We start from the raw sequence: 24,454 nt of genomic DNA, 5'->3' as shown, positions 1-24,454 counted from the left end.
TTTCCTGCCAAGGCAGGGGGTCGGACTAGATGATCTACCTAGGTCCCTTCCGACTCTAGCTACTATGAAACTATGAAACTATAAGTGGGTGGAAGGCAGCTGTGAGCTGGATCCCAAGCCCCGTGCACTGAGACAGGAGCCACCCGGCTGCAGCTTGCGTCCCTGGCCAGAGCAGCACAAGAGCGGCAGGAGGAAAAGGAAGAGCCACTGAAAGCGGGGGGAGCTGAGAAGTACCCAGGAAGCTGCAGGTGCGCTGGGAGCAGCCCCACTGGGAAGCTGTGCATGCTTGCTGGAGCCAGGGCCAATGGACATGAGTGGGAGCATGGCATATGCTGCCTGTGGTGGGAGTGAATGGAGATTAGCCCCATGCAGAGCACTACAGGGCCAGCTGCAGGCTGTATCCAATCAACTGATGGGTGCCTGCCTGCAGGCCAGATTCAATCAGTTGGTGGGCTGGATCCCACCCACGGGCCATATTTTGCCCACCGCTGCTCTAAACCTGTTGTACAGTGCTGACTGGTTGCTCTGTGTTAAGTGACAGCAGTTACATGTCTCTGATTCATCTTAGCAGCCCCTGGCTCAGGAGGACGATCTGACAGCTGGAAGAGGGAGAGAAATGACAATGGCAAAGAACAGAAGAGGGGAAGGATTGAAAGACCCAGTAGTACAAGAATTCATTTATGTAGTCCTCTAATGGGGGAATTCTGGAAGGTCTTTGGGCTCTGCCTTAGACAGAAAATGCGCCTGTGAAACAACAATATGCAGCAGGGCTGAAAAGGACGCACAGCGGCCCAAACTACTGAAAGCATATTTTGAAACTGATTCAACTTCAAGTTGCTGGTATACCACTGCTTTAACGAATTCTTCTGTAATTTTCTACCGGCCAATAAAATGCACCTAGTTTCATAGTTGGTAGGGTCAGAAGGGACCTGAGCAGATCATCAAGTCCGACCCACTGCCACGGGCAGAAAAGAGTACTGGAGTCAAATGACCCCAGCTAGGTGGCTGTCTAGCCTCCTTTTGAAGACCCCCAGGGTGGGAGCGAGCACCACTTCACTTGGAAGTTGGTTCCAGATCCTAGCCACCTTGACTGTGAAGTAGTGCTTCCTGATGTCTAATCTGAACCTACTCTCAATCAACTTGTGGCCATTATTCCTAGTTACTCCGGGTAGTGCTTGGGGGAACAGGAACTCTCCCATTCCCTGCTGGTCCCCTCTGGTAATTTTACAGACAGCCACCAGATCCCCTCTCAGTCTTTTCTTGTGGAGACTGAACAGGTTCAGGTCACATAGCCTCTCTTTGTAAGGCCTGCCCTGCTGCCTCCTGACCATGCGAGTGTGCCTCCTCTGAACCCTCTCCACATCGCTCCTGAACAGTGCCGCCCAGAACTGGACACAGTACTGCAACTGTGGCCGGACCAATGTTGCAGAGGGGGGGAGGATCACTTCCTTGGACCTGCTTTTGATGCATCTGTGGATGCATCACAAGGTATGGTTAGCCTTACTGACCGTGTCCTCACACTGGTGGCCCATGTTCATCTTGGAAACAATAACATCTCTGAGATCCTTTTCTGCCTCTATGCTGATAAGAAGGGAGTCCCCCAGCCTATAGGTATGCTGCTGGTTCTTCCTCCCTAGGTGCATTACCCTGTACTTGTCAGTACTGAATCCCATCCTATTCTTATTCGCCCACCCCTGTAGCCTGTCCAGAGCTAGTTGTAGCCTGTCCCCTCTATCGTGCCCACCACTCACCACATCTTTGTGTCATCCATGAATTTGAACAAGGTGCTTTTCATCCCTTCGTCCAAGTCACTGACAAAGGTGTTGAAGAGTGTGGGCCTGAATACCAAGCCCTGGGGGCCCCCACTGCCCACATCCCTCCAAGTCGAAAATGACCTGTCCGCCACCACTCTCTAGGCGCGGCCTTCTAGCCAATTTACAACCCATCTGACTGTGTCGGCATCAACGCCAGAGTTGACTAATTTTTTAATGAGAATGGGGTGAGAGACAGTGTCAAAGGCCTTCCTAAAGTCCAGAAAAACTAGGTCAACTGCAACACCTGCGTCTAAGGATTTTGTGACCTGGTCATAAAAGGCAGCCAGGTTGGTCTGACAGGACCTGTCCCTAATGAACCCATCATACCAATGGTGTATACATGCCATTAAACTAAATCTCACCATCTCTCCCCCCATAGCCTAACATGCAAGTTACCTATTCATCAGCCATAGCAATGTGAAAGCACATGGGGAAACAACAGGACACTTAAGAATATGGGCATTATTACATTTTTACAAGGATTTTCCCATTTTTTATGTTTAAAAAATATAAAAGATTTTTACTATATTTTCCTGGGGGCTTGGGTAGTAGGCACATAGTTGACAGCCCAAGAGGTTGCAAGTTCAAGGTTACAGCACAAGTACGCATGGTGTGGCCTGTCAGATTCCAGTGAAACCTACGAGTTCTGCGAAATACCTTGTTACAAGGACATGAAAAAGGAAAGGACCAGATTTACTCAAATCCAAGATGGCCCTGACTTTAAGATGACCCCCAGTAATTAGATTCTATACAAGGAAAACTTATAAATTTGTTATAATTTTCTATCTATAGAATCTAATTACTGAAAGGTCATCTTAAATTTGTCCCTCTCATTACTGCAACAGGGAAAGTAGTAGAGAGGTAGGCAATAGGGGAGTGATAAGGGTGCAGATGGTGGGGAAGGTGGTGTTGGAGGTCAAGCAGGTTGGGACCCTTGCCTCCTGCTTCTCCCTCTCTCCCTTCCTGAAACCTTGGGTTCCCATCTCCCCTGTCCCCCCAACAGCCTTGGCTTCCTGCCCTCTGCACCCCACCATTTACCCTTGCTTTAGTGTTGACAGCCCTGTCCCTATTCTAGCCTGGGAAACAGAGCATAGGAACAGAGTTTGGGCCCTAACTGGTGGGGGAGGCAGGCAGCAGTTGAAGCTCCAGCTGGAGCTGCAGCAGCTGCCTTCCCCCCTGCTTCCTCATACTCAATTCCAAAACAAGTGGCTTTTTTCCCCACATTAAATGAGGGGGAAAACCTTGTCTTGGAATTGAGTAAATATGGTAATTGTTTATTGGGGAGAGCTAAAATAATGCAATAAATTTATTGTACAACTGGTATTTGTAAATGTGGATCTTAACCACATTTTTATTACATCTTTATTAACATGGAACAAAATGTGGAGTGAGAGCTATCTTTCCAAGGTCTCCAAATTATATCTGCTTAAAATTATATAAAGAAAGAAAACTTGAAAGATCCTGAAGTTGGCCTGCATGCAGGAAAAGCCATAATGAAAGTAGGAGCCAGGCTTGAATGGGCTGTAGGCCAAACACTGAGTAGAGCCATGTTAATATTTTTTAATTCAGCAGCCAAACTGACTTTCCAAGAAGTCAGTGTTGGTGGAGTCCTTCTGTTAACCAGGAGTTCCTTGATGGAGGGCACCTACCCAGGATGCCTGAAGGCATTTCAGCTGGCATCTCTTACCTCCCATCAGGTTGTCATAACCATAATTATGGAATATATTGAAGTGAGTCTGACTCCCTTTCTTCTCTCCTCTTCCATTTGGAACTACTCCACATTTAATAAAACACTTAAGTAGTCTCTGAGCCATCAGAAAGCAAGAAAGATGGACAGAAACTTAGAATAGTTTCAGATGAGTTTCCTAACCACTAGGTGAGTCAGACCCTCGCTGATCAGCGAATATTCACAACTGGCTCATACGATGTGGAACAGATGCAACAGGAAAGATTAGGGAAGCCAACCCAAAAACTTCAGCATCCTTGAGGTGATGGCCCATCTAGAGTTAGGAGATCTGGGTTCAGATCCACTCAGAGAAAAGAGGGAATGTGAACTTGGTGCCCTAATCACTAAGCTATTGAATAAGATGAGAAAACCACCCCCTGAGCACTGTGGCTTAGATCCAACAAAGTATTTTACTTGATTTTAAATACGCAAATAGTCTCAGGGAAATCAATAAGACTTCCCACGTACTCTGCTAAGTGTGTTCTGCTGGATCAAGACCAGGCCCAAGGAGAGCACCACGTGTTGGAATCACACCTTTATTAAAAACAAGAATCCCAGTACACTTAAAGCTGCGACCCTGGTTATCCAACTACTTTCAGAGCAAAACATCAAAAATGAAAGCTAGAGATGCTTGAGTTGCAGTCGAGAGGTATGGTACCATTGTATTGCAATTACATCACACATGGCGATAAGTAAAAGTTGCAAGCCAAACTGCCAGTTTAAAAATGTACTTTTATCATAAAGTTGCTAGTGCTGTCTCGACAATACGCGAAACAACGGAAACGGAAAAAGCCAACTGTCTAAATATGCCCTCATCTTAATTGCACCTCCTGATTTTACTGTTCAGAGATCTCCAAACACAAAGTAAGAAACATCTTATATTTTACAATTAAGGGATAGTCGGCTTACAGATAAGATGGATATCTTAGTCCAGACCAGCAGAGACTCCCTGTGCCTGAAGAAGGATGACTGTGCTTGAAAGCCTGCCACCGCCTCTGGGCCGTCCAGAGCACATGAGCTCCTGTCAGGCAGCAGTAGCAGCAGCAAACACTGCCTGGCATGGCAAGTGGGGGGGGCGGGGGCCGCAGCTGCTGCCGCTGTGCACAGCCTTGACGGGCGAGCCCAGAGCTGCCGCAGGACCCAGGCTGGCAGCGAGGACAGGTTACAAGCTGGTACTTGCACGGGGAAAAGCAGCCCTGCCCCGTGGCTGGCGCCTTGCACTGCAGCCGCTCACAGCCTGCCGGGGGCTGCCTGTGCCTGCAGCAGAGCGCGGGCCACAGGGCGGGGGAGGGGCTGCTTTTCCCTGCACTCAGCACCAGCTTGTTCCCTGCTGTGGAGCAGGGGATCAGGGCTGTACTCTGCCCCCAGCCTGTACTGCGGGGCTGGGGCCACTGGGAGTGAGCGGATGCACGAGGCCCACACTGGTGCCTCAGGGCCAGTGCTGGCATGGGGTCTAGAGCAGGGCTGCAGGAGTACAGGGTCCCAGCCGGCAGGGGCTCTGTGGAGCCGGGCCAGCTCCCCACCTCTCCCTGCTGGTACAGCCCAGCCTGGCTCCACAGACCTCTGCCAGCCTGCGTCCTGCTCTGGGCCCCACTGGTGCTGGCCCTGAGACACTAGTCCCAAGATGATGACCGGGGCAGGGCACCTGTCAAGGGGCGGGGCTACCCATGCAGTCCTCAACAGCTTGTCACAACTGGGTAAGCAGCTGTCCGCCTGAAATAATTGCCTGCCCCTGCTTTAGACCCTACATTTAGCCCATCTGGCCCAGGCACGGCCCTGCTGCTACTAGGCTGGAGCTTAGAATACTCTCCCCTCCACCTCCCCTCCCCGCTTCTGTGGTTTGGGTGGGGGTCTGTTTAAGTATCTTATCTCTTCCTCCAGCCCACTCCCCCCACACCTCTGAAGGTGAAACTAATTGCTTAACTGATGAGTTATTAGGCTGCCCATTGTTTTCCTCTGTAACCCCTCTGACCTCTGATCCTCTTCTCACTTTCTCCATTGTCCAGTAACAGTAATAAGGATTCCTTATTACAGTCCCCTTTCTATACATTTTGATTAGTATGGATGGAAATGTTTTTCCCATCCGTCTGTGAGTGTGCAGTGAAATCTCTGTTTATCAATGTTTATTGGTTTAAAACCAAATCCTGCCAAGGCTAAACATAGCTTATTCAACTTGCATAGAGTTTTATCATGCCAAGACATCTCAAAGTTCTTTAGAATACAAGTAATGAATGCTGGAGAGCTTAAATATATATATCACCTCATCCCCATCCCTGTTCTCAGTATCAATTTTTAACAAGTTTTGAATCGTTTTAATCTGTCAAGGTACTTAGATTATCCTCATCTGCCATAACTGAAACCAAAAGAGTTCCCTGCCACAAAGAGTTCTCATGTGGTGATATCAGCTTTTTCAACAGGAAAAATTGTCAAGCTTCTATATTAAAGGATTCTTTGGAAAAGGTTTTTAGTGTTAGGCTGAGAAGTCAGATGAGGTTATCATCTCAGCAGCCAAGAGAAGGTGCTGCTTAGTTAAGATAGTTTAGTTTAAAGTAAAAGATAAATGTATAGTGCAGGAAGTTTAGGGTTTTTAGAGTTCCTCCAAAAGAGGTTGCCCAAACCACAGCAGAAATGGAAAGAAATTAACTTAAGAGATGAGCCAGGGTTAGAGATGGGAAAGAACAGATATTAAAGGAAAGTCACCAAAGCAATCATTTCTGGAATCATCAGAGATTAGGCAACATGGAGAAGGACTGAGAGCTCTAGAGATTCCTCTTCTTGAATCTAAACCAGAGCCTTTTTATATGAAGCTATTGTTTCTGCCTGCAGTTCTCCTCCAATTCTGAAAGCTGACTGCTTAAAACAAAATGGATTTTAGTAAAAGAGGATTAAAATAAAAAATAGCTCTTAAAGAGCTTCCTCAGCTAATTATTATGAATCTATTGAGTGTTTAATTTTACACCAGTAAAATTTCATCTGTTAACCAACCATGTTACCTAACCTGAGTGTTAGAATTTAGGTGGTGGCACTGAAGTCATGAAAATGACTTGGACAAGAATAGTCCATTCTCTGAAGAGAGCATTTTGAGTATAGCAATTTACAATTTTAAACATAAGACAAAGAAACAACAGAAACCTTTGCCTACTTTAAGACACAACAAAAACTTTGCATAAGTCTTTCATAGCGCTGAGGACTGAGTGTCTCTTGGCAGCCAAGTGTTCAGAAGTTTTCTGAGATCTCCAGTTCTTCTTGATTAGGTGGGCAGAGATTCCACAGTCCTTATTTTAGCTTGAGCTTTTATGGGTGATCCACAGCCCTTCTCCATCTTAGTCACCTTGACAATGACACATCTTTCACCCCTCAGGATGTTTTCATGATCTGGTTTTCCTCCCTCTTAGGAAGGTTATTCATTGGTTCTAAAGGGAACCTATATATGTGCCTGACACCTGCTCAAATGCATGCACACATCAGAGCAGATTGGATTAATCGGGCCTGCTGGAGCATGCTAATTAGCCCCAGAGCATGTGCAAAGATGCCTACAGTGTCCCCAGTTTTCACAGGTTTTATCATGTTTATGATTTGGATGGCACTGTTTACAGAGTGCCTACTGCCCACTTTGAAACCTACTCTGTTGTAGCCCCCTGCTTTCCTAAATCACATCAGTATCTACTGCCTACTTGGGCAGTCTACCCCCCTGCCCACCCTTTCCCACCTCCAAGCTTAGGTTACTTACTCAACATCTTTTCAATTGGCTACAGAATTAGAGTCCAAAATTGTTACTTATGCCATGCATTTGTCAACAACCAAAAGGACAAATAAATCCATAAGCCTCAGCACTGCCAACAGAGTTCTTTTTTTTTCTTTATGATGATTTTATAACTTGCATTGATACTATGCATTGAAATGTTCCTTCCATGTGGTACCATCTTTTAGGGTGGTACCATATTTTAGAGGGAGAAAAGTATTCAGATAATACAACATATGTGACTTGACACTTGCTAAGCTGTCCAAGTCCTGCCTGCAGTTGTGTTCTCTTTTCTCTATTGTTAGTTTTCCCTCTCTTAACCTCACAGTCTCATAGTTTTCCCATCTCCCCTAAAGATTTTGCAATTTCACAGTGGAAGTTGTTTCATTATGGCCATATTCCAAGGAACAACTTAAAGCACCATGAAACCCCCAGGATGTTCATTCCCCAAAATGTGAATACGTATGTTTTATTTGGAACAGTTTCACTGGGCTATTCCAGCTAAATGTGACCCATAATATTAAAAACAAGAATAACATTGTGATGTGTGGGTAATCTATTCTGGTAACTTTGTGATCCAATTTCATAGTAAGAAAGCTTCCCAGATACAAACATTTTTAAAATTTAGTGAAGCAGACATGTTAATAAGGTAACTACCCTATTTAAATTGTCCAAATACTAATTTGATGGTAGCAAAAAGAAATAGCTAGTTTAAAGGGAATGAATGGTCTGGATTGCTACCACCTTCAATTTTGCTTCTATATGAAAAACTATAATTCTCCCAACAGTCCTTTATCAGTTCTGAAGTAGATGAAAAAGTTGACACTTTAAGAGGAAAGTAAAATAATTTTAGAAATGGATTTTTCCATGAGCTGCATTTTTCCATCCATTTTTTTTTTGTGTTTGGGGGAGCGGGGAGTGTGTGTGAGTAAATTAAATTATTTTTAATTTCTTAAAATGATGTTATATAACAGTTAAGCTCCTTCATGTAAATTTATCATAGATACAGTCTACATGTAAATGGAAGTATATTCATAATTAATGGCAAGGGAACATTTAAAATGTGTATGCAAATACATTTATTTCTTTTGAAGGGTAAAATGATATCAGGAACATATATTCTTAGTTATACAAAAGTAACTTGACTAAACTGAGTAACTTGGGAGTTGCTGCTGCTGAGCACAGTCCCATGAAAAAGACTCCAGTACCTAGTACAGTTAGTATGGTGGGGTTTGTTAGATTCATGAAGTGTCCTTTCCAGTTTTTACTTAAGTGAAATAAAATATCTTTGGATGGAAGCACTATTGTGTGGGTTACCTAGTTTGAACTGGACAGATCAAAGTACTAAAGTATATGCTTAAGATACAGACTTTACTTGGTTCTCATCTCCATTGGACAGGAAAATCTTTATTGAAAACAAATGCATTAAAAGTATTTGTACCAATGCCTAATTGGACATTCTTCTTTTTTCTTTTTTTTCTTTTTTTTTTTCAGATGAGGAACCTGAGACATTTTTTGCTAAGGCCAGAAATGGCAATATCCAGTTTCTAGTAAATCAGTTTTTAGGCTGATCAGCATTTCTAGTTTGTTCACTTTTCAGAGCAGGGAATGTCTCTTTGTGACCCGTGACCTTTATTTACAATTAGCTCATTGCTGGCACTTAACAAATAAAAATAATGTATTATTCTGATTATAGGCCAACCTTTTTGGCCCCTGAAAAAATAACACAAAAATCACAATTAGCCTATACCTGGGGTCAGCCTGTAATCAGAACTATACAATGGTAATGTGCGGAGTAGATAGCATTACATGTGACCCTGTGTAGCACCCTTAAGGGCCAGCCACTGTGAGGTCATTTGCTTTACTGCCTTATCTCTGCTCCATGAGGTTGCATGCTCCATAATGGTGGTGGTAAGCTCACCTTGTGCCACCATGATTGGGTAACCAAAACTACTACTACCCCATAGTTCCAGGGATTTCCCTGGTCTGCTCCATTGGATTATGAAGGAAGCATGGTGGAAACTCAGAAGCCTTAAAAGCTCAGTGGCAAGCAGAGGCTTCTGAAGCTTGTAGGGAGCTTGGAGGTCTTGAGTGTCCAGTTCTGGAACAGGTCACCACTAGAGCCACAGTCACAAAGCAGTCTGTGAGGTGAGCTGGCAGGAAGACATGGGTTTTAAAATGTTTTATTGTTGCTGTTTTGGTTTTTAAAGTATACTGCACATTAATTATTTGGAAAAGACTGGTGATCCTGAAAATTTCTAGCACTAAGCTAAAATCTGTCTGAGTCTAAATTTGAAGTATTTTAAAAACAGCAATATGTTTCATTCTTCCAAGGCACAAATTAGCTGGACATACTTTGATTACACTTACAGGAGAAGTCAAACCTGAATTGACACCTGTATACAGCAACAGTATAAACACAACCACTCCCTTTCTCTTTCCCCGTGTCCTTGAAAAATTAGGAAAATATGGATTTTGTACCCTAAAATCAGGAGTTGTTGTGGAGCCAAAATCCTGGATCCAATGTCATATGAAGTATGAATTCCAAACTGGCATTTTAATAAGGACCTGCCTTTGTTTAAACTAGTAAACAGTTTCCATTTAACTAAAAATATTTGTCTTGATATATATTAACATGGAATTTTAGGCTGTAGACAATATGGTGAGCCTTGGGCAAAATCATCTTCAATATAGAGGATGCATTTTATTTTAGCATATTTAGTGCACTTAACTCATTAGGTTTTTTCCTTGGTTATTTGAGTTCTCTGCAAGACTTTGTATGGATAGTAACCATTCAAGGGCTTTATCTGTCATATCAACATACATTCAGGGGGAAAAGCTGTTTTGTATAAAACTGAACCTGAAAACATGAGATTGACTTGTAAATAGAACAGTGTGGTGGGCCTTGTACCTGTCTGATCTCTATTATTGGTTTTAGGCTTATGCAGAGGACGTTTTGTTATTTGAGACAGAGAGGTTCAGTGACTCCTGGAAAAAGAATGACACTATCTGGAATCCAGCTCTCTGCCTCGCTGTAACGAAGGGCGCATTGTAAATTCTTTGATTTCTGAAGAGTCTGTTTGGGATGAAAGTAGATTTGTGAAAGGAACAAGATGTTCTCTCTTCTTGAAGACCCTTGAACACTAGCTTAAAATTAACTTGTAACCAGTCCAAGTAGTTTGACACATTCTGTTAGAGGTAGATACTGAAAAATGACCAAAACCATAAGTTACCTGGTCCTGTCATGTTCTGGTCTCACACATTTCAAGCTAGGAAGACTGAGTAGAATATAGGGAAGTGATTGCAAAAGTACAGTCAGGTTAATGTGAGTAGTGAGGTAGTTCAGAAGGTAGGACAGGGTGGCACCTAAGGTGGATTGAAGAGATCAGTAAGGATAAATATGGCAGTTAACACATTGATGGATATAGGAATAAACAGCTGGAGTTAAAAGCCAGGGTCCTGTGCTGGGGTCCCTGCCATGGGAGAGGGGAGAGAGGGGTATCCCTGCTTGAGCAGCCAAGGGGAGGGGAGTGGGGGAAGCCTGGCAGCTGCTGTGGTCCCTCAGCCAGCTGAAGTTGCAATAGTGTTCTGGCTAGGAAGCAGAGGCAGGGCTACCCCTGCTCTGCTCCAGCAGACAGCCCTGTCCAGCCCAGAGAGCATGATGTTGGGGGACTTTGGTTTAACTTGAACCAGGAACGGGTCTGGGATAGACATTGCATAAACTGGTTTGACCCAAATCAATTAAGTCTGATACTACATTCAGCCAGGTTTCTCTCAAACTGGTTTCAGCCATTTTCTAACTGGTTTATGTGCACTGTAACATTCTGTTACAGGTTTAAACCAGTTTCTGATTGCTGAAACCAGTTTATGTGTAATGTCTGTCCCTAGGCTAAGGCTGCTTATAGACATGCTGGTTCATGTTCTAATTAGGACACTCTAGTGTCACCTCAACAGCACATATATTAACCCCCACTCCCTCGCCCGCGTTTCAAAATGGCCTTGTCAAATGATTGTTAGTTACAGTGTTTCCATGGCCATTTTGAAATGTGGTGGTGCGGGAGTGTTAAATACACGTGATGATGAGGCATTTTAATTAGAGCAGCTCTCCAGGAACCACACTAATTAAAACAGCACCCCCTCCCTCATCTCCAAGCACATGTATAGGCAGCCTAAGATGCCACCCTCCCCAACCTTCTGCAAGTAAGATTAACAGTATATTCTCTGGTCTCATTATGTGGTGGTCTCATAGTACAGTGTGTGCAGGGAAAGTCCCATCACTGTCATTTGCACATTGTGGTTTCTTAGCTTGAGTTAAGGAGTGATCTTTTCCCTCCCCACACCTCAAGACTTTGATGGGGGAGAGGATGCAAGGCCTTGCCTTGCTCTAAAAAGCAAAATTATACCTCACAAAGAAGGGGTGCTGTGTGGGCTGAAGTGACCCAACAGACAGTGACCCACCCAGAGAGTGGTGGTGGATGGGTCATTTTTGACTTAGAGGGATGTGGGCAGTGAGGGGTCCCCCAGGGCTCGGTGTTCGGGCCTGCACTGTTCAACATCTTCATCAACGACTTGGACAAGGGGGTGAAAAGCACCTTGTTCAAATTCATGGATGACACTAAGATGTGGGGAGAGGTGGGCATGATAGAAGGGACAGGCCACATCTAGCTCTGGACAGGTTATGGGCTGGGCGGATAAGAATAGGATGGGATTCAATACTGACAAGTACAGGGTAATGCACCTAGGGAGGAAGAACCAGCAGCATACCTACAGGCTGGGGAACTCCCTTCTTGTCAGCACAGAGGCAGAAAAGGATCTTGGAGTTGTTACTGTTTCCAAGATGAACATGAGCCTCCAGTGTGAGAATGTGGTCAGTAAGGCTAACTGCACCTTGTCATGCATCCACAGATGTATCACAAGCAGGTCCAAGGAAGTGATCCTTCCCCTCTGTGCAACATTGGTCAGGCCACAGTTGCAGTACTGCGTCCAGTTCTGGGTGGCGCAGTTCTGGAGGGATGTGGAGAGGGTTCAGAGGAGGCACACTCGCATGGTCAGGGGGCAGCAGGGCAGGCCTTACGAAGAGAGGCTACATGACCTGACCCTGTTCAGCCTCCATAAGAGAAGGCTGAGAGGGGATCTGGTGGCCGTCTACAAAATTATCAGAGGGGACCAGCGGGGAATGGGAGAGTCCCTGTTCCCCCAAGCACTACCCGGAGTAACCAGGAATAACGGTCACAAGTTGATTGAGAGTAGGTTCAGATTAGACAGCAGGAGGCACTACTTCACAGTCAGGGTGGCTAGGATCTGGACCCAACTTCCAAGAGAAGTGGTGCTCGCTCCTACCCCAGGGGTCTTCAGAAGGAGGCTAGATAATCACCTAGCCATGCTTGTTTGACCCCAGCATTCTTTCCTGCCATGGCAGCGGGTCGGACTTGATGATCTGCTCAGGTCCCTTCCAACCCTACCGACTATGAAACTGTGAACTGGTCTACCAAATGTTGATGATGCCGTCCACCTATCAAAGGAGCACTGGCATAGACAATGGAAGCCCCAACAACTGTATTGTAACTTTAATAAACAGGAGTCAAAGGGCCTAAAATGAAAAGACTGGATATGAGGAGAATATTACTTGGTTTAGAACAGGTTTCTTGTAGTTCAGAATACTTGCAAGAGATTCTAAAGGACAGAGTTCAGTTGGATTTCTGAGGAGCTGACGTTTTGACAAAATACTCTGGTTGATGCGTTTTGATCCTAAGTTTAGCTTGGCCATGCTAACCTAAGAGCTTTATACTCCAATGAGTAACAGCTGTTTCACTCAGAACAGATACTTTTGATTACATTACTGCCCTGTGAAATTAAGGCCCCATGAGGTGTCAAGCTAACTTGTTGGTGGGGCCATGAAAACAAACTGGGGTACTATAATGCAAAGGCTTAGTTTCATAATCAAAGGAACCACAGAGCTAGTCCTTATAAAGAAGCAACAATTGAAACTGGCTTCAAAAGGTACTTGGGAGACTGAATAGAAATTGGGCAGCACTCCACAACAATCCCATATTTTTTTTTATTAATGAAATAGCTTGTGAAAATCTACTTCAATTGTGTGACCTCAGAAATGACTCCCACAATACACTTACCTATTGTATTCCCAATAGAATATATTCAGAGAGACAGAATTAGACTGTTCTTGAATCTAAGAACCAGTGCTATTACTTCTTGAATCCTTCCCCCACCTTGTAAAGGCAATCCTTCAATCCCCACTCCACTTACTGACTTTTAAAGATTGAATATTGGACTAAGTAGAAAAAGCAGTACATTTTAAAACATTTTATTAATTGTAATTAGGACATTGCTGCAGAATGTTTAGATTCCTGAAAAAATGTAAAACATATGTACATAATTTCCCATTTTTTGAACAGTTCCAACAGAGATTATTATTATGTCTTTCTCCAAGCCAACTAGACAAAATTTAAATGTTTTAATATATAATGCTGCAGAGCAGCAATATGCAATACTATACACAGGACAGCATCCCTATTCAAACAGCAGTTAGGCACATGCTAAAGTACTCTCTTGAATCAGGGCCATGTACAGCAACATGTACGTGTAAAACACTAGAATACATTCTGGGCAAAAATTTGAAACAAGGTTAGGATTAGCCAGAGTCTTCCCTCACTTCATGTAGTTGGTCATGGAAAAACAGAGACTATTTCATTAACTTCATGATGTCTACTGATGCAAAATTACTTATTTATGGACAGTCAAGGTCCTCTGGTACACCACAGTTTGGTTTGATGAACAAGGGAGACAAGTTTGGGGTCACAGCTAACAGTATATTTTGGCAATCTCTCAGTTCTGGCAATTTTTGGGGCCAGGAAATAACCACCACCAGCCTCTACCTTGGTTATTACTCCTAATAATTGTATTGGTGGCACTAAAGTTTTATAGAGCTTCAGAGTAACAAGACATGGGGCGTCTATGGATGTTCTCTGGGCTGAGGGAGGCAAGGTAGTGTTTTAATTAGTTTGGCTGCTGGACAACTGTTCTAATCAAAATGCCACAGCATCACGTGTATTAAGCCCCTACGCGTTTAAACATGGCCGTGGGGGCCATTTATCTAAAGCTTGTTTGATAAGTTTTAGGTAAAGGGCCCCCACAGCCATTTTAAAATGTGCAGGGGCTTAATACATGTGATGCTGCAGCATTCTAATTAGAACAATAAGGAGCATGGGTATAGGCAGCCACGGTTCCATATTCTGAAGATTTCACAATCTAAATTAGACCTACTCAGAACAAGACAATAGACAAATTAGACAGTGGAGGCAAGTGATATAAACAAATAATATATAAAACACTGAATAATCAATAAATTATATAGTTTGTGTTATTTTTAACGGACCGATGAAGGAGAAGGTATAAGACAACTGTAGAAAGCATGTAGTGGGTTTTGGGAGGTGGGTATTGGAGGAGACTGAAATTAGCTGCTGAATAGGAAGTGGGACACCACCTTGGGGCTGGGGAGCAGTGTAATGGAAGTTTCTTCTGTGTGTAACTGAGCTACTGAGTCCTACTAACCTTAGATCATTGTGCAGGAACCATGTCCTGAAGTACTTTTATACCCTGTGAAAGAAGCCTATAATCCCATACCCACACGTGAGGGAGTGTGAACCATCTGCCAAGACCTTTCAAGAATACAGTGATATCACAGTTTTGTTCGATGTGGGGGGTATTGACAGGAGGAAAAGGATGCTACATGGAGTTGACAAATTGTATAATCCAAACCATGACTATATAGAGAGTATTATAGCCAGAAATGGTGGTTTCATTCAAGCATGCTGCATTGTTCCAGGCAGACAGCTATCTTAAATTGGAAGCAGTGTAGCCATGTCTGTTCAGCCAGACAAGTTGACACTTTTACTCAGCAGTGACAGTCAGCCAAAAGCACTTCACAAAAGGTAGTGAGATACTGTTTCCAGTATTCCCAGAGCAGAAGAGTATGTCAGAGTGCTGTCATTGGTGACAGTAAGTGTGCTGCATAGACATAGCCAGTGTCAGAGAAAATGATAGAGCCATATTACGCTTAACCTGCTTATACTGTAGTATAAGGTCCTCCAAAAGATAGGACAGAAACATAGGACTCGCATGGCTCAAAACTGAAATATTCATATTTAATCTGTCTAAGCAGGGGCAAAAGACACGTTTGACACCTGACAGGGCTTGGGGAGTAAGTAGTGCAGATCAGTGGTTTTCAACCTTCCAGACCCATGGGCTGGATGAGTGGCATAGAGCCAATTAGTGGGTCAAGTCCCATGGGTGGGATCAGTCCGTGGGCTGGATCCAGCCCCCTGCATCTGGAAGCCATGGAAAATAATGCTGCCACCACTCCCCCACTGCCAGGCCTGTGGGTATCCCTGTAGGCTAAATGACATGGCTCCATGGGACATATCTGACCCATGGGCTGGAGAATGAGCATTACTGATGTAGATCATGGACCCACTGTTCACTGTCATGTTTAGGAAGCCAGTTACAACACACTTCCATAGTGTAGGACAAAGTTTTCTGAAACTGTCTAAGACTAGAAGTTACTGACTGAATATTTTAAGAATGCAGATAGTAGTGCCACAAGGTAAGCAGAGGCAGCTATGAGTAAACCACATGCAAAAGAAAGTCCAAAGTCTCTTCGTTAGAGAAATTATGGCCCTTTGAATCACAGGTTACGATAAAAAAATACAAATGTGAGTTGGAATAAATCTTGATTGATTTGGAAAGAAATTTTAATGTTTGATTTTAATTTATCATAGTAGCATGATATGAAAATAAAAACGGATGGAATTAATGATCTGGATGTTAAGTGAGTTCAAGGAGGAACTACATTAAGGGACAGGTGCACCCTTGTCAACAAAGGCAATCCAGGATACAAACATTACCTGAAAAACTGCAAGTTTCTCACCTCCTTTGAAGAAATGAGGAATGGGACAAGTATGAAACTGAGAAGGAAACTCACCATCTGGCCCTTCACTACTTTTACTCCTTTTATTTCGACGGGCACGTTTACTTTCTTCTCCAAGATGCAGCTTTTCTTCAGAGGGGAAGAAATTCAGCAAGGCCAACTGGAAAAGTAAAAACAATAAAAGTTTCACTAGTAGCAATCTGGTAGTCAAACTGACCCAATTCCACATCTGAAAAACCCAAATTTTAATAGTGGTCACAACTCATTTCTTTGAACAATAGTTTCTCTTAAACTTGCTTAACAGAACAGTATATAAATACTAGGCTGCTGTTTAGTAATTTCTAACTTATCCATAATTCAAGTTATATACTGTTTATGCATATGGCCAGTTATACATACAGCATACCGTCTACTTAGCCAATTACGTGAGATTTGGACATTAGAGGACATTCCTATGTAAGGAGTCAGTGCAGCATACAAAGTACTGGGAATCACAACTCATGATCTCTAACATAAGCGTCAGTCAAATCAGTCCCACCAGCCAAAATATTTGTTTTCCGATATGTAAAAAGGGGATAATGTCTCTATTCTTCAAAGAGATTGTAAAAAATAATTAGTTCAGTTTGCTCAGTGCTGTCAAGCATTAACACACATACAGTCATTACAAGAAAGGAGGAGTGATTCCACTCTTTAGACTGATTCACACTTTTCATTCTAAAAAGACTTCCAACTTGTTTGTAGGACCTCTGATGTCTTCTTAGCCTGCAGCATGGTGAAAAAGATCCTTCCCAGTCTGGTCTGCTTAGTGGTGCTTACTAGAAGGTGACACCTCAACATGTATTAGGACTGGAAATGTCACGTCCCTGTACCTTGCTTCAGCACATCATACACAATTGATCCTTTGGGCAGGACATAAGCAAAAGAATACTCCATCTTCTCCTTCTTTGGTTGACCCTCCCATCAAAACGCTATTTGGGCTAAGGTGTAATGGGTTGGGTACAGAGAGACTCTGATTCTGATATTTATCTCATCTATCAACTGGTATTAAAAATTCTGTGTCTACACAGTGCTTATGATTGAGGAAGACCTCATATGACACTGAAAAGTTATACGTGAACTAAGAATACAACCTATATAGCTTACCCAAGTGAAGTCACATGACTTCCAGAAGTTGTTGCCCAAACTTAGGTATCTGTCTGCAAGATGAGGAAACTCAGGCATGTCTAACCACTGTTTCAGTGTATTATCCTCCTCCAGTGGCTAGTCCAAAGAGGATAAAATACTTTGAAGTACCCAATATGTTCAGACTCGCACAGGAAGTCTATGGCAAATCCACAGGAATAAAACTTCTTCCTCCTGGGTGGCATTCATTTACCTTAATGCCAAAACCACTTCAGTTTAACACATCTACTTCAGTGCCTGTCACTTTCCCAAAACATGCTCCCACACAAAAACAGGAGTCCTATAGACAACAGTATCCTTCACTGTACTACTCTGGTTCATGCCCTGAACCCAATCATTTATGCTCACTAATTGAGGCAAAATGTGGAATGTGGAAAAAGTTGCAATCAATCAGTGTGTATGCTGATTTACAAGACAGAATGAAAATGTAAAATTCTTCAAAGGAGAAACTAATCCTGACAATACATTTAATTACTGGCATGCTACATGCACAATGGCATCCAGCATTCATGTATCTAAGTGAAAACTGATCTGCATCTGTTCTACAGTCTGTTAATATTGAAACTTCACATATTGTAATGAAAATGAGAAATATAAAAAAGATAAAAAGCTGTGCATCTCAGACTAAGGCAAAAACAGTCTCTTTATTCATAGTACAATAGCTTATGTCATCAGAAGGTTGAAGAAAAATGCCATGTCAAACACTGAGATAAAACCAATCAATCACAAAAACAAAAAGGGTCTTGAAATCATTACAGAATTTTACATCTGTTATTTTGACCTCATTCTTAGAAATGAGCTCAAAGTTCCTGTCTACATCAGAACTTTTTTCCTCATCTCTTTTCAACAAGAGGAGCATTTACTGTTAGACTTTTTAGTCTTGCCACAAGTAATTTTGTGCATCTCAATGCTTTACAATTTTCTACAGCGAATTACACACATAGATTATAGAGATCCTAGTTGAAAATAATTGTAAGAAAATAAAAAGGACTGATGCAGATCTTATTTTCCTCAGATTCTCCTATTTACTTGCTCATTTCTTGAGTTGCTGTTCTAGGGAGTTATTTACAGTTGATTAGGGCTGTACAACTCTTAGGTTCCCGATTTGATAAGGTGGAGATTTGGCCTGATTTGGTGGCTGAATCTCTGAATCAAATCAAAGGAGACTTCAATTTCTCCGAATTAAATCGGAACCCTCTGAATCGATTTGGATAGATTTGGAAAGATTCAGTGATTCGGACACTGACACCGCTTTAAATGCTTTTTCTACCTACCTCTAAGTAGCAAGGGCTCGTGAGTGCTCTGTTGCTGAGGTGCATGGAGTGTCCCACAGGAGCACAGGGGGCTCCCCAGCACACTCTGTAGCAGACCCGGAAGTGGACCAAAAGCACTTCTGATCCACTTCCGGGTCCACCAGAGAGCGCGTTGCCCCTCTCCACCCCTGGCTCGGTGACTGGTGCCTCCTGGGTCGGGGAGGGAGCACTCGGGGTCCTCCCATGAGCTGGGGGAGGTGCGGGGGGGGAAACATCTTCAATGAATGTAGATGAATTAGAAACTAAATAATAATTCTTTGACTATTACAGTTATTTCAATTCCTATACAACAGACAGTAGTAGTCTTATTTTTCTGCTGTGAATCCATGAAAGATTAATGCAACTATGCTAGTTATGTTTAAAATTAATACATATTTTCTGTACTGCAAAAGAAATTGAACAAGATTCAAAAACAACATTGAAAAATATGAGATTTGTTACTACAGGAAAGTCCACTGCATGAGAGCTTAATTTAGACAGTAGGAACGAATAAATTCCCTCCAGGAATTCTATGGTCTTTATTCTGCGTGGGGTCAACCAAATATAAGCATAATGATCCCTCCTAATCATAACCTAAGTAAACAGGTAAGCTGTCAGGTGGATTAATGTAGGAAGTGGAGAATGACTACTAATTGAAACCAGCTAAGCAAGCTGGTTCCTGGTTCACCCCATGTTCACCCAATGGTTCCTGGTTCACCCAATTAAAATAAGCTCCACACACCTCCTACTGGCTTAAGCAGAGAAAGCAAGACACACCTAGGATTGTACCAGCAAAAGGCTACATCTATACAATGAGTCTGACCAAAGAAAGCAGAAAGAAGAAAACTCCATTAACTTGCTAAACCCATGTCACTGCCTAACCGCCATTTGGAAGATGATAGATCAAATATCAGAAAATCAAACTTCTGGTGTCTATTTTTCTCATCCAAAAATGTCAGCATTAATGAAGTAAAATGTTTTTAACATTAGCATTCTCATTTATTTTCAAAGCCGACACATTAAGAATGCTTGAGTTAGAAGTTAGCACATAATGAAACTAGTCTCAAAATATTCTTATAAGACAGTAAAAAGATCTCTTTAGCACATGATTTTCTTTTAACAGCTAGGATTACAATTTATGATATGGGGGCTATAAACTCATTACACAGGTGTTGAAGCCAGTATAAGATTTCAAAAAGACAACTACCTCATCACCAAGGAATGAGAGATCCCCCTAGGGAGGCACTTCACCCCAGGTTTTTCTAATTATCCCCTCATGTGTTTAAAATTGCAGTAAATTAGCAAATATAGGGTGGGGGGGGGGAGAATGGGACCTACTTTCCCATGCTTGTTTGCACACTGATTTATTCAGGAATGGCTATTCCTGAATAACTTTGTGCATGGACACTTTTATTCCACATTATTTGGGAACAGATACTGTGCTTTAAATTCACACTTTGGCTTAATCTGGATTATTTTCAAACGTGGATAAACCCCAACAGAAAATGAAGTGTGAGGACAGAAGAGATCATGGAATCCCAAAGCACGAGGCTTAGTGGTCCAGGTACATTTCTGTAAACAGGTAGAAGTAGATTCAGTAAAACTCAAATCCATATTTTATAGTCCTAATATATTTTATTTCATCTGAACAGAAACCAAGTAACACCTAGTTTATTATACAGATGCTGCCAGATGTTACAGAAGGCAGAAAATAATTACTCCTGAAATATTAACAGGACATTAAGTTAGATATATAAGCATTTCTTTTTCTTTTTCTTTTTTTTAGAAACCAGAAACATGATTTTATTACAAAATTGCTCTCATTACATACATACATGAAAGAGAAAAAGTTTTGTAATAAAAATTGTATTTCTGGTTTATATGTATAAGAATAGATCTGTCCATCTATCTCAGGAAAACAGGTTGGGTGTTAACCAATTTCATATGCATGCCTGATAGTTGTTTACCAGTTTCATGAGAGTCTGTGATATTCTCAGGGTAAGGATGTTAATAAACAGAGATGGGAGATCATCTTTCTAATGAAAAATTAATTCTCAAAAAAACCCTTTTTTGGGGGGAGGGGATTCACAAATTCAAGGGCGAGTTCAGTAAATAATTCTGCTGGAAAAAGAAGAAAGTTTTCCATAGATTGTTAGAGGCTGGAAGGGGCCTTGTAGATCGGGTCCAGTCTTCCTGCAGTACGCAGGAAAAGACAACTGGGGTCAAGTGACCCCAGCGAGGTGACTGTCCAGTCTCCTTTTGAAGATTTCCAGGGTAGGTAACTGCACCACCATTGGAGGGAGTTTACTCCACAGTCTGGACACCCTGACTGTGAAGGAGTTTTTCCTGGAATTGAGCCTGAAATGGCCTTCTAGGAGTTTGTATCCATTGCTCCTGGTCTCTCCCGGGGTGCCGTGGTGAACAGCTGTTCACCAAATTCTTGATGTACTCCCCTGATGTAGAGGTAAGTTGCTACCAAGTCCCCGCTCAGCCTTCTCTTCTGTAGGCTGAAGAGGCCCAAGTCCCTCAGCCTCTCCTCATATGGCTTGTCTTGCAAGTCCCTGATCATATGGGTGGCTCTTCTCGGGTCCCTCTCAAGTTCTTCCACATCCTTGTTGAAGTATGACACCCAGAACTGGATGCAGTACTCCAGCTGTGGTCTCACTAGTATGGAGTACAGTGGGAGTATCATTTTCTTAGTTTTGCATGAGATGCAATGGTTAACGCATGCCCGCCTGTTGTTTGCCCTGCTGGCCACAGCATCACATTGCCAGCTCATTTTCATGTGGTGGTCAATCACTACCCCATGGTCCCTTTTGACCATGGTGCAAGTCAAATTGTTGCCACCAAGCCTGTAGGTATGTTGGGGATTGTTTGCCCCCAGATGGAGCACCTTACACTTCTGAGTGTTGAACTTCATCTGGTTCTGGTCTGCTCAGCTCTCCAGCCGGTCCAGGTCCACCTGTGTCTGCAACCTATCTTTTGGCATGAACATGCTCCCCCATTGCTTGGTGTTGCTTGCAAACGTGGCCAGTGAGCTTTTCACCACCACATCCAAAACATTGATAAAGATGTTGAAAAGCACTGGTCCAAGCACAGACCCCGGAAGGCCATCACTGGCCACTTCTAGCCAATATGACACAGATCCATTCATGAAAGCTCTCTGGGTCCTACCATGCAGTCAGCTTCCCACCCACTGAACTGTTGAGCAGTTAAGCCCACAACCTTCCAATTTTTCCACAAGGATATTACAGGATACTAGATCAAAAACCTTTTGGAAGTCTAAGTATATAATGCTGACCTTCTCTCCCACGTCCAGGTGGCAAGAGACCTGTTTGTAGAAAGAAATGAGATTGGTAAGACGAGACCTACCCATGACAAAGCCATGCTGGCTGTTGTTCAGAATCTTACCCTCAATGAGCATAACACGCATAGATTCTTCAATGAGTTTTTCCAGGATTTTCCCTGGAATGGAGGTAGACTGACTGGCCTACAGTTGCTCAGGTCCTCCCTCTTCCCCCTCTTGAAGATGGGCAAAATGTTGGCCCTCTTCCAATCCTCAGGGATCTCCCGTGTGCCAAGATTTCTGAAAGAGTTTGCCAGGGGTTCTACAATGACCTCAGCCAGCTCCATCAGTACTTTCAGGTGAAGTCCATCTGGTCCTGCTGACTTATAAATGTCTAGCTTTTCTAGTTGGTTTTGCATCAGCTAAGCATCCACAGTCGGAAGGCTATCCCACCATGCCCCCTGTGATCCTTATCTCACTTGTCTTTCCACTTGGCTGAGTGAAATAGTGAAGCAAAGTAGGCATTCAGGAATTTAGTTTTTTCCTGTGTGTCCAAATCAGTTTGAAGAAACTGAAACATTTAAATGTTTTTTGCAGTGAAATTTCACTTGGACATTGCCTAAATTAAAAGAAAAGCAAAGCATAACAATTGGAACAATCCAAAAACATAAATACTTTTTGAATGGGCCTGAAAAAAATATTGCAGGCCCAAAATTAAATATTCTTCCTTGACTTGGTCAATAAAAATATTTCATTCAGGTCAGCACAAAATTAAATGCATTCCCATTTTTTTCACATAGACAAGAGAAAAAAATCCCATTATTTGCAGCACTCTTAAAATCCTGAACATGCCTTTTTTAGTGCTGAAGACTATTTGAAGTGCGAGGATTCTTAGTATAAAAAACAGGCATTGCAAAAACTAAAATTCTGCTAAAGATTATGGAAGTAAGGAAGTTAGTACAAAATATTCAGGTTATCTGCCTGGTTTCTTTTCTCCTCCCCCACAGGGTATCTGCTATTTGGATGCTTCTAGGTTTCTACCAATGTTTCCAATTGGTAGACCCACCAGTTGGGAAGATTTTACAAGTTACACACAGACTGAATTCACTTCCTCTCAATATGCCAGTCTCTGTTCTATTAGGCTCTTCTGAGCAAGTTTGGAACATAACCAACTTTTCTTCACAGTGTTATTGGAAAAACAAACAAACAAAGTAGTAGGATACAGGGATTTTTGTGGAGTAAACACTCGATACAAATTTGGCTCAGCATGTTTTTCATTTATTTGAATTCCTGAATTACTGTCTCTTCAGCCTGCCTTAGTGCCTCCAAACAGGAAGAGTCAATCGCTTTATCAAACAGGGGAAAGAAGCACATTTAAAGGATTTAGCTTCTTGTGGTTCCCAAGCATATTTCTTGGAATTATAAAATAAACCTTTTACCATATTTATTCAAAAATACAACAAGCGCCCCCCACCCCCCAGATCAGCATGGGGGAAAATGCCCCTCATCTTACAATTGCATAAAAAGTGGAGGGGGAAGCAAGCAGCTACCGGGCTCTGACTGGTCCTGAGCCCAGGTCAGGACCAGAGTCAGACCCATAGCAGCGCTCCTGTCCCCTCCGCATCCCCTCTGCAGTTTCTGTCCCACCCTCCACCCCCATTGCCTTCCCTCCCCCTTACTGTTATGCGCAGCTCAGCTCTGGCTCCGGCTGGAGTCTCTCCCAGGCACAGAGCATGTGGAAGCTCCGTTTCCTGTCTTGCCAAATCAGCAGCGCCAACACTGCTGCATGGCCAGGCAAGGGCTAAGCTTCCATGTGTCATGTTCTGAGATGGAGTAGCTGGAGCAGCATGCAACACGAAAGGCTGCAGGGGGGTGGGGGTGGAGAAGGAGACTGGGGCATTGTGAAAGAAGAGGCAGAGACTAGGAGAGTAGGGGGAAGGGCAAAGTTGTGAAGAACTGGGGGTAGGAGGTTGCAGGTGACAGGGAGGCAGGAAGGCTGCAGGGGGAAGAAGTGGGCAGGGCAGAGGGCAAAAGGGCTACCTGAGTCCCCCAGCCACTGCTTTCCCTGCTGTAGTAGTGAAGGGACCAGGGGGAGGATGGACAGGATTCAGAGACAACCCTCCAATGCTTACATTTTATACCTGGAAAGTTATAATAAATTTATAATTTTTCCATATATAGAGTCCAAATACTGGGGGGTCAGTCATCTTATATTCAGGCTCATCTTATATTCAAGTATATATTATATTATAATATTAATCATAGAATGCAATCATAGAATCATACAAAACTAGGGTTGGAAGGGACCTCAGGAAGTCATCTAGTCCAACCCCCTGCTCAAAGCAGGACCATGCCCAACTAGATTATCCCATCCAAGGCTTTGTCTAGTTGAAGGTCTTAAAAACCTTCAAGGGTAGAGATTCCACAACCTCTCTGGGTAACCTTGTTTTGGTATCCTCCTTGCTACC

General features: G+C 43.0%; 1 protein-coding gene across 1 annotated transcript in view; it reads right to left on the bottom strand.

Annotated features, from left to right (window-relative positions):
- EDA (ectodysplasin A) overlaps positions 1-24,454 on the bottom strand; it is an 88,215-nt gene that overhangs the window by 55,039 nt on the left and 8,722 nt on the right. Inside the window, exons 2-4 of the mRNA XM_019536146.1 lie at positions 18,175-18,247; positions 17,370-17,486; positions 16,281-16,386 (exon numbers count right to left, since the gene is read on the bottom strand). Of these exons, the coding sequence (XP_019391691.1) occupies positions 16,281-16,386; positions 17,370-17,486; positions 18,175-18,247 (296 nt within the window). The remainder of the gene's footprint in view (positions 1-16,280; positions 16,387-17,369; positions 17,487-18,174; positions 18,248-24,454) is intronic.

Source organism: Crocodylus porosus, unplaced genomic scaffold (genome assembly GCF_001723895.1).
Source record: "Crocodylus porosus isolate Cpor-Errol unplaced genomic scaffold, CroPor_comp1, whole genome shotgun sequence".
In the NCBI taxonomy this organism is placed as follows: domain Eukaryota; kingdom Metazoa; phylum Chordata; order Crocodylia; family Crocodylidae; genus Crocodylus; species Crocodylus porosus.
Note: the sequence above shows the minus strand (reverse complement) of the source record. Positions and strands in the feature narration are given on the sequence as shown.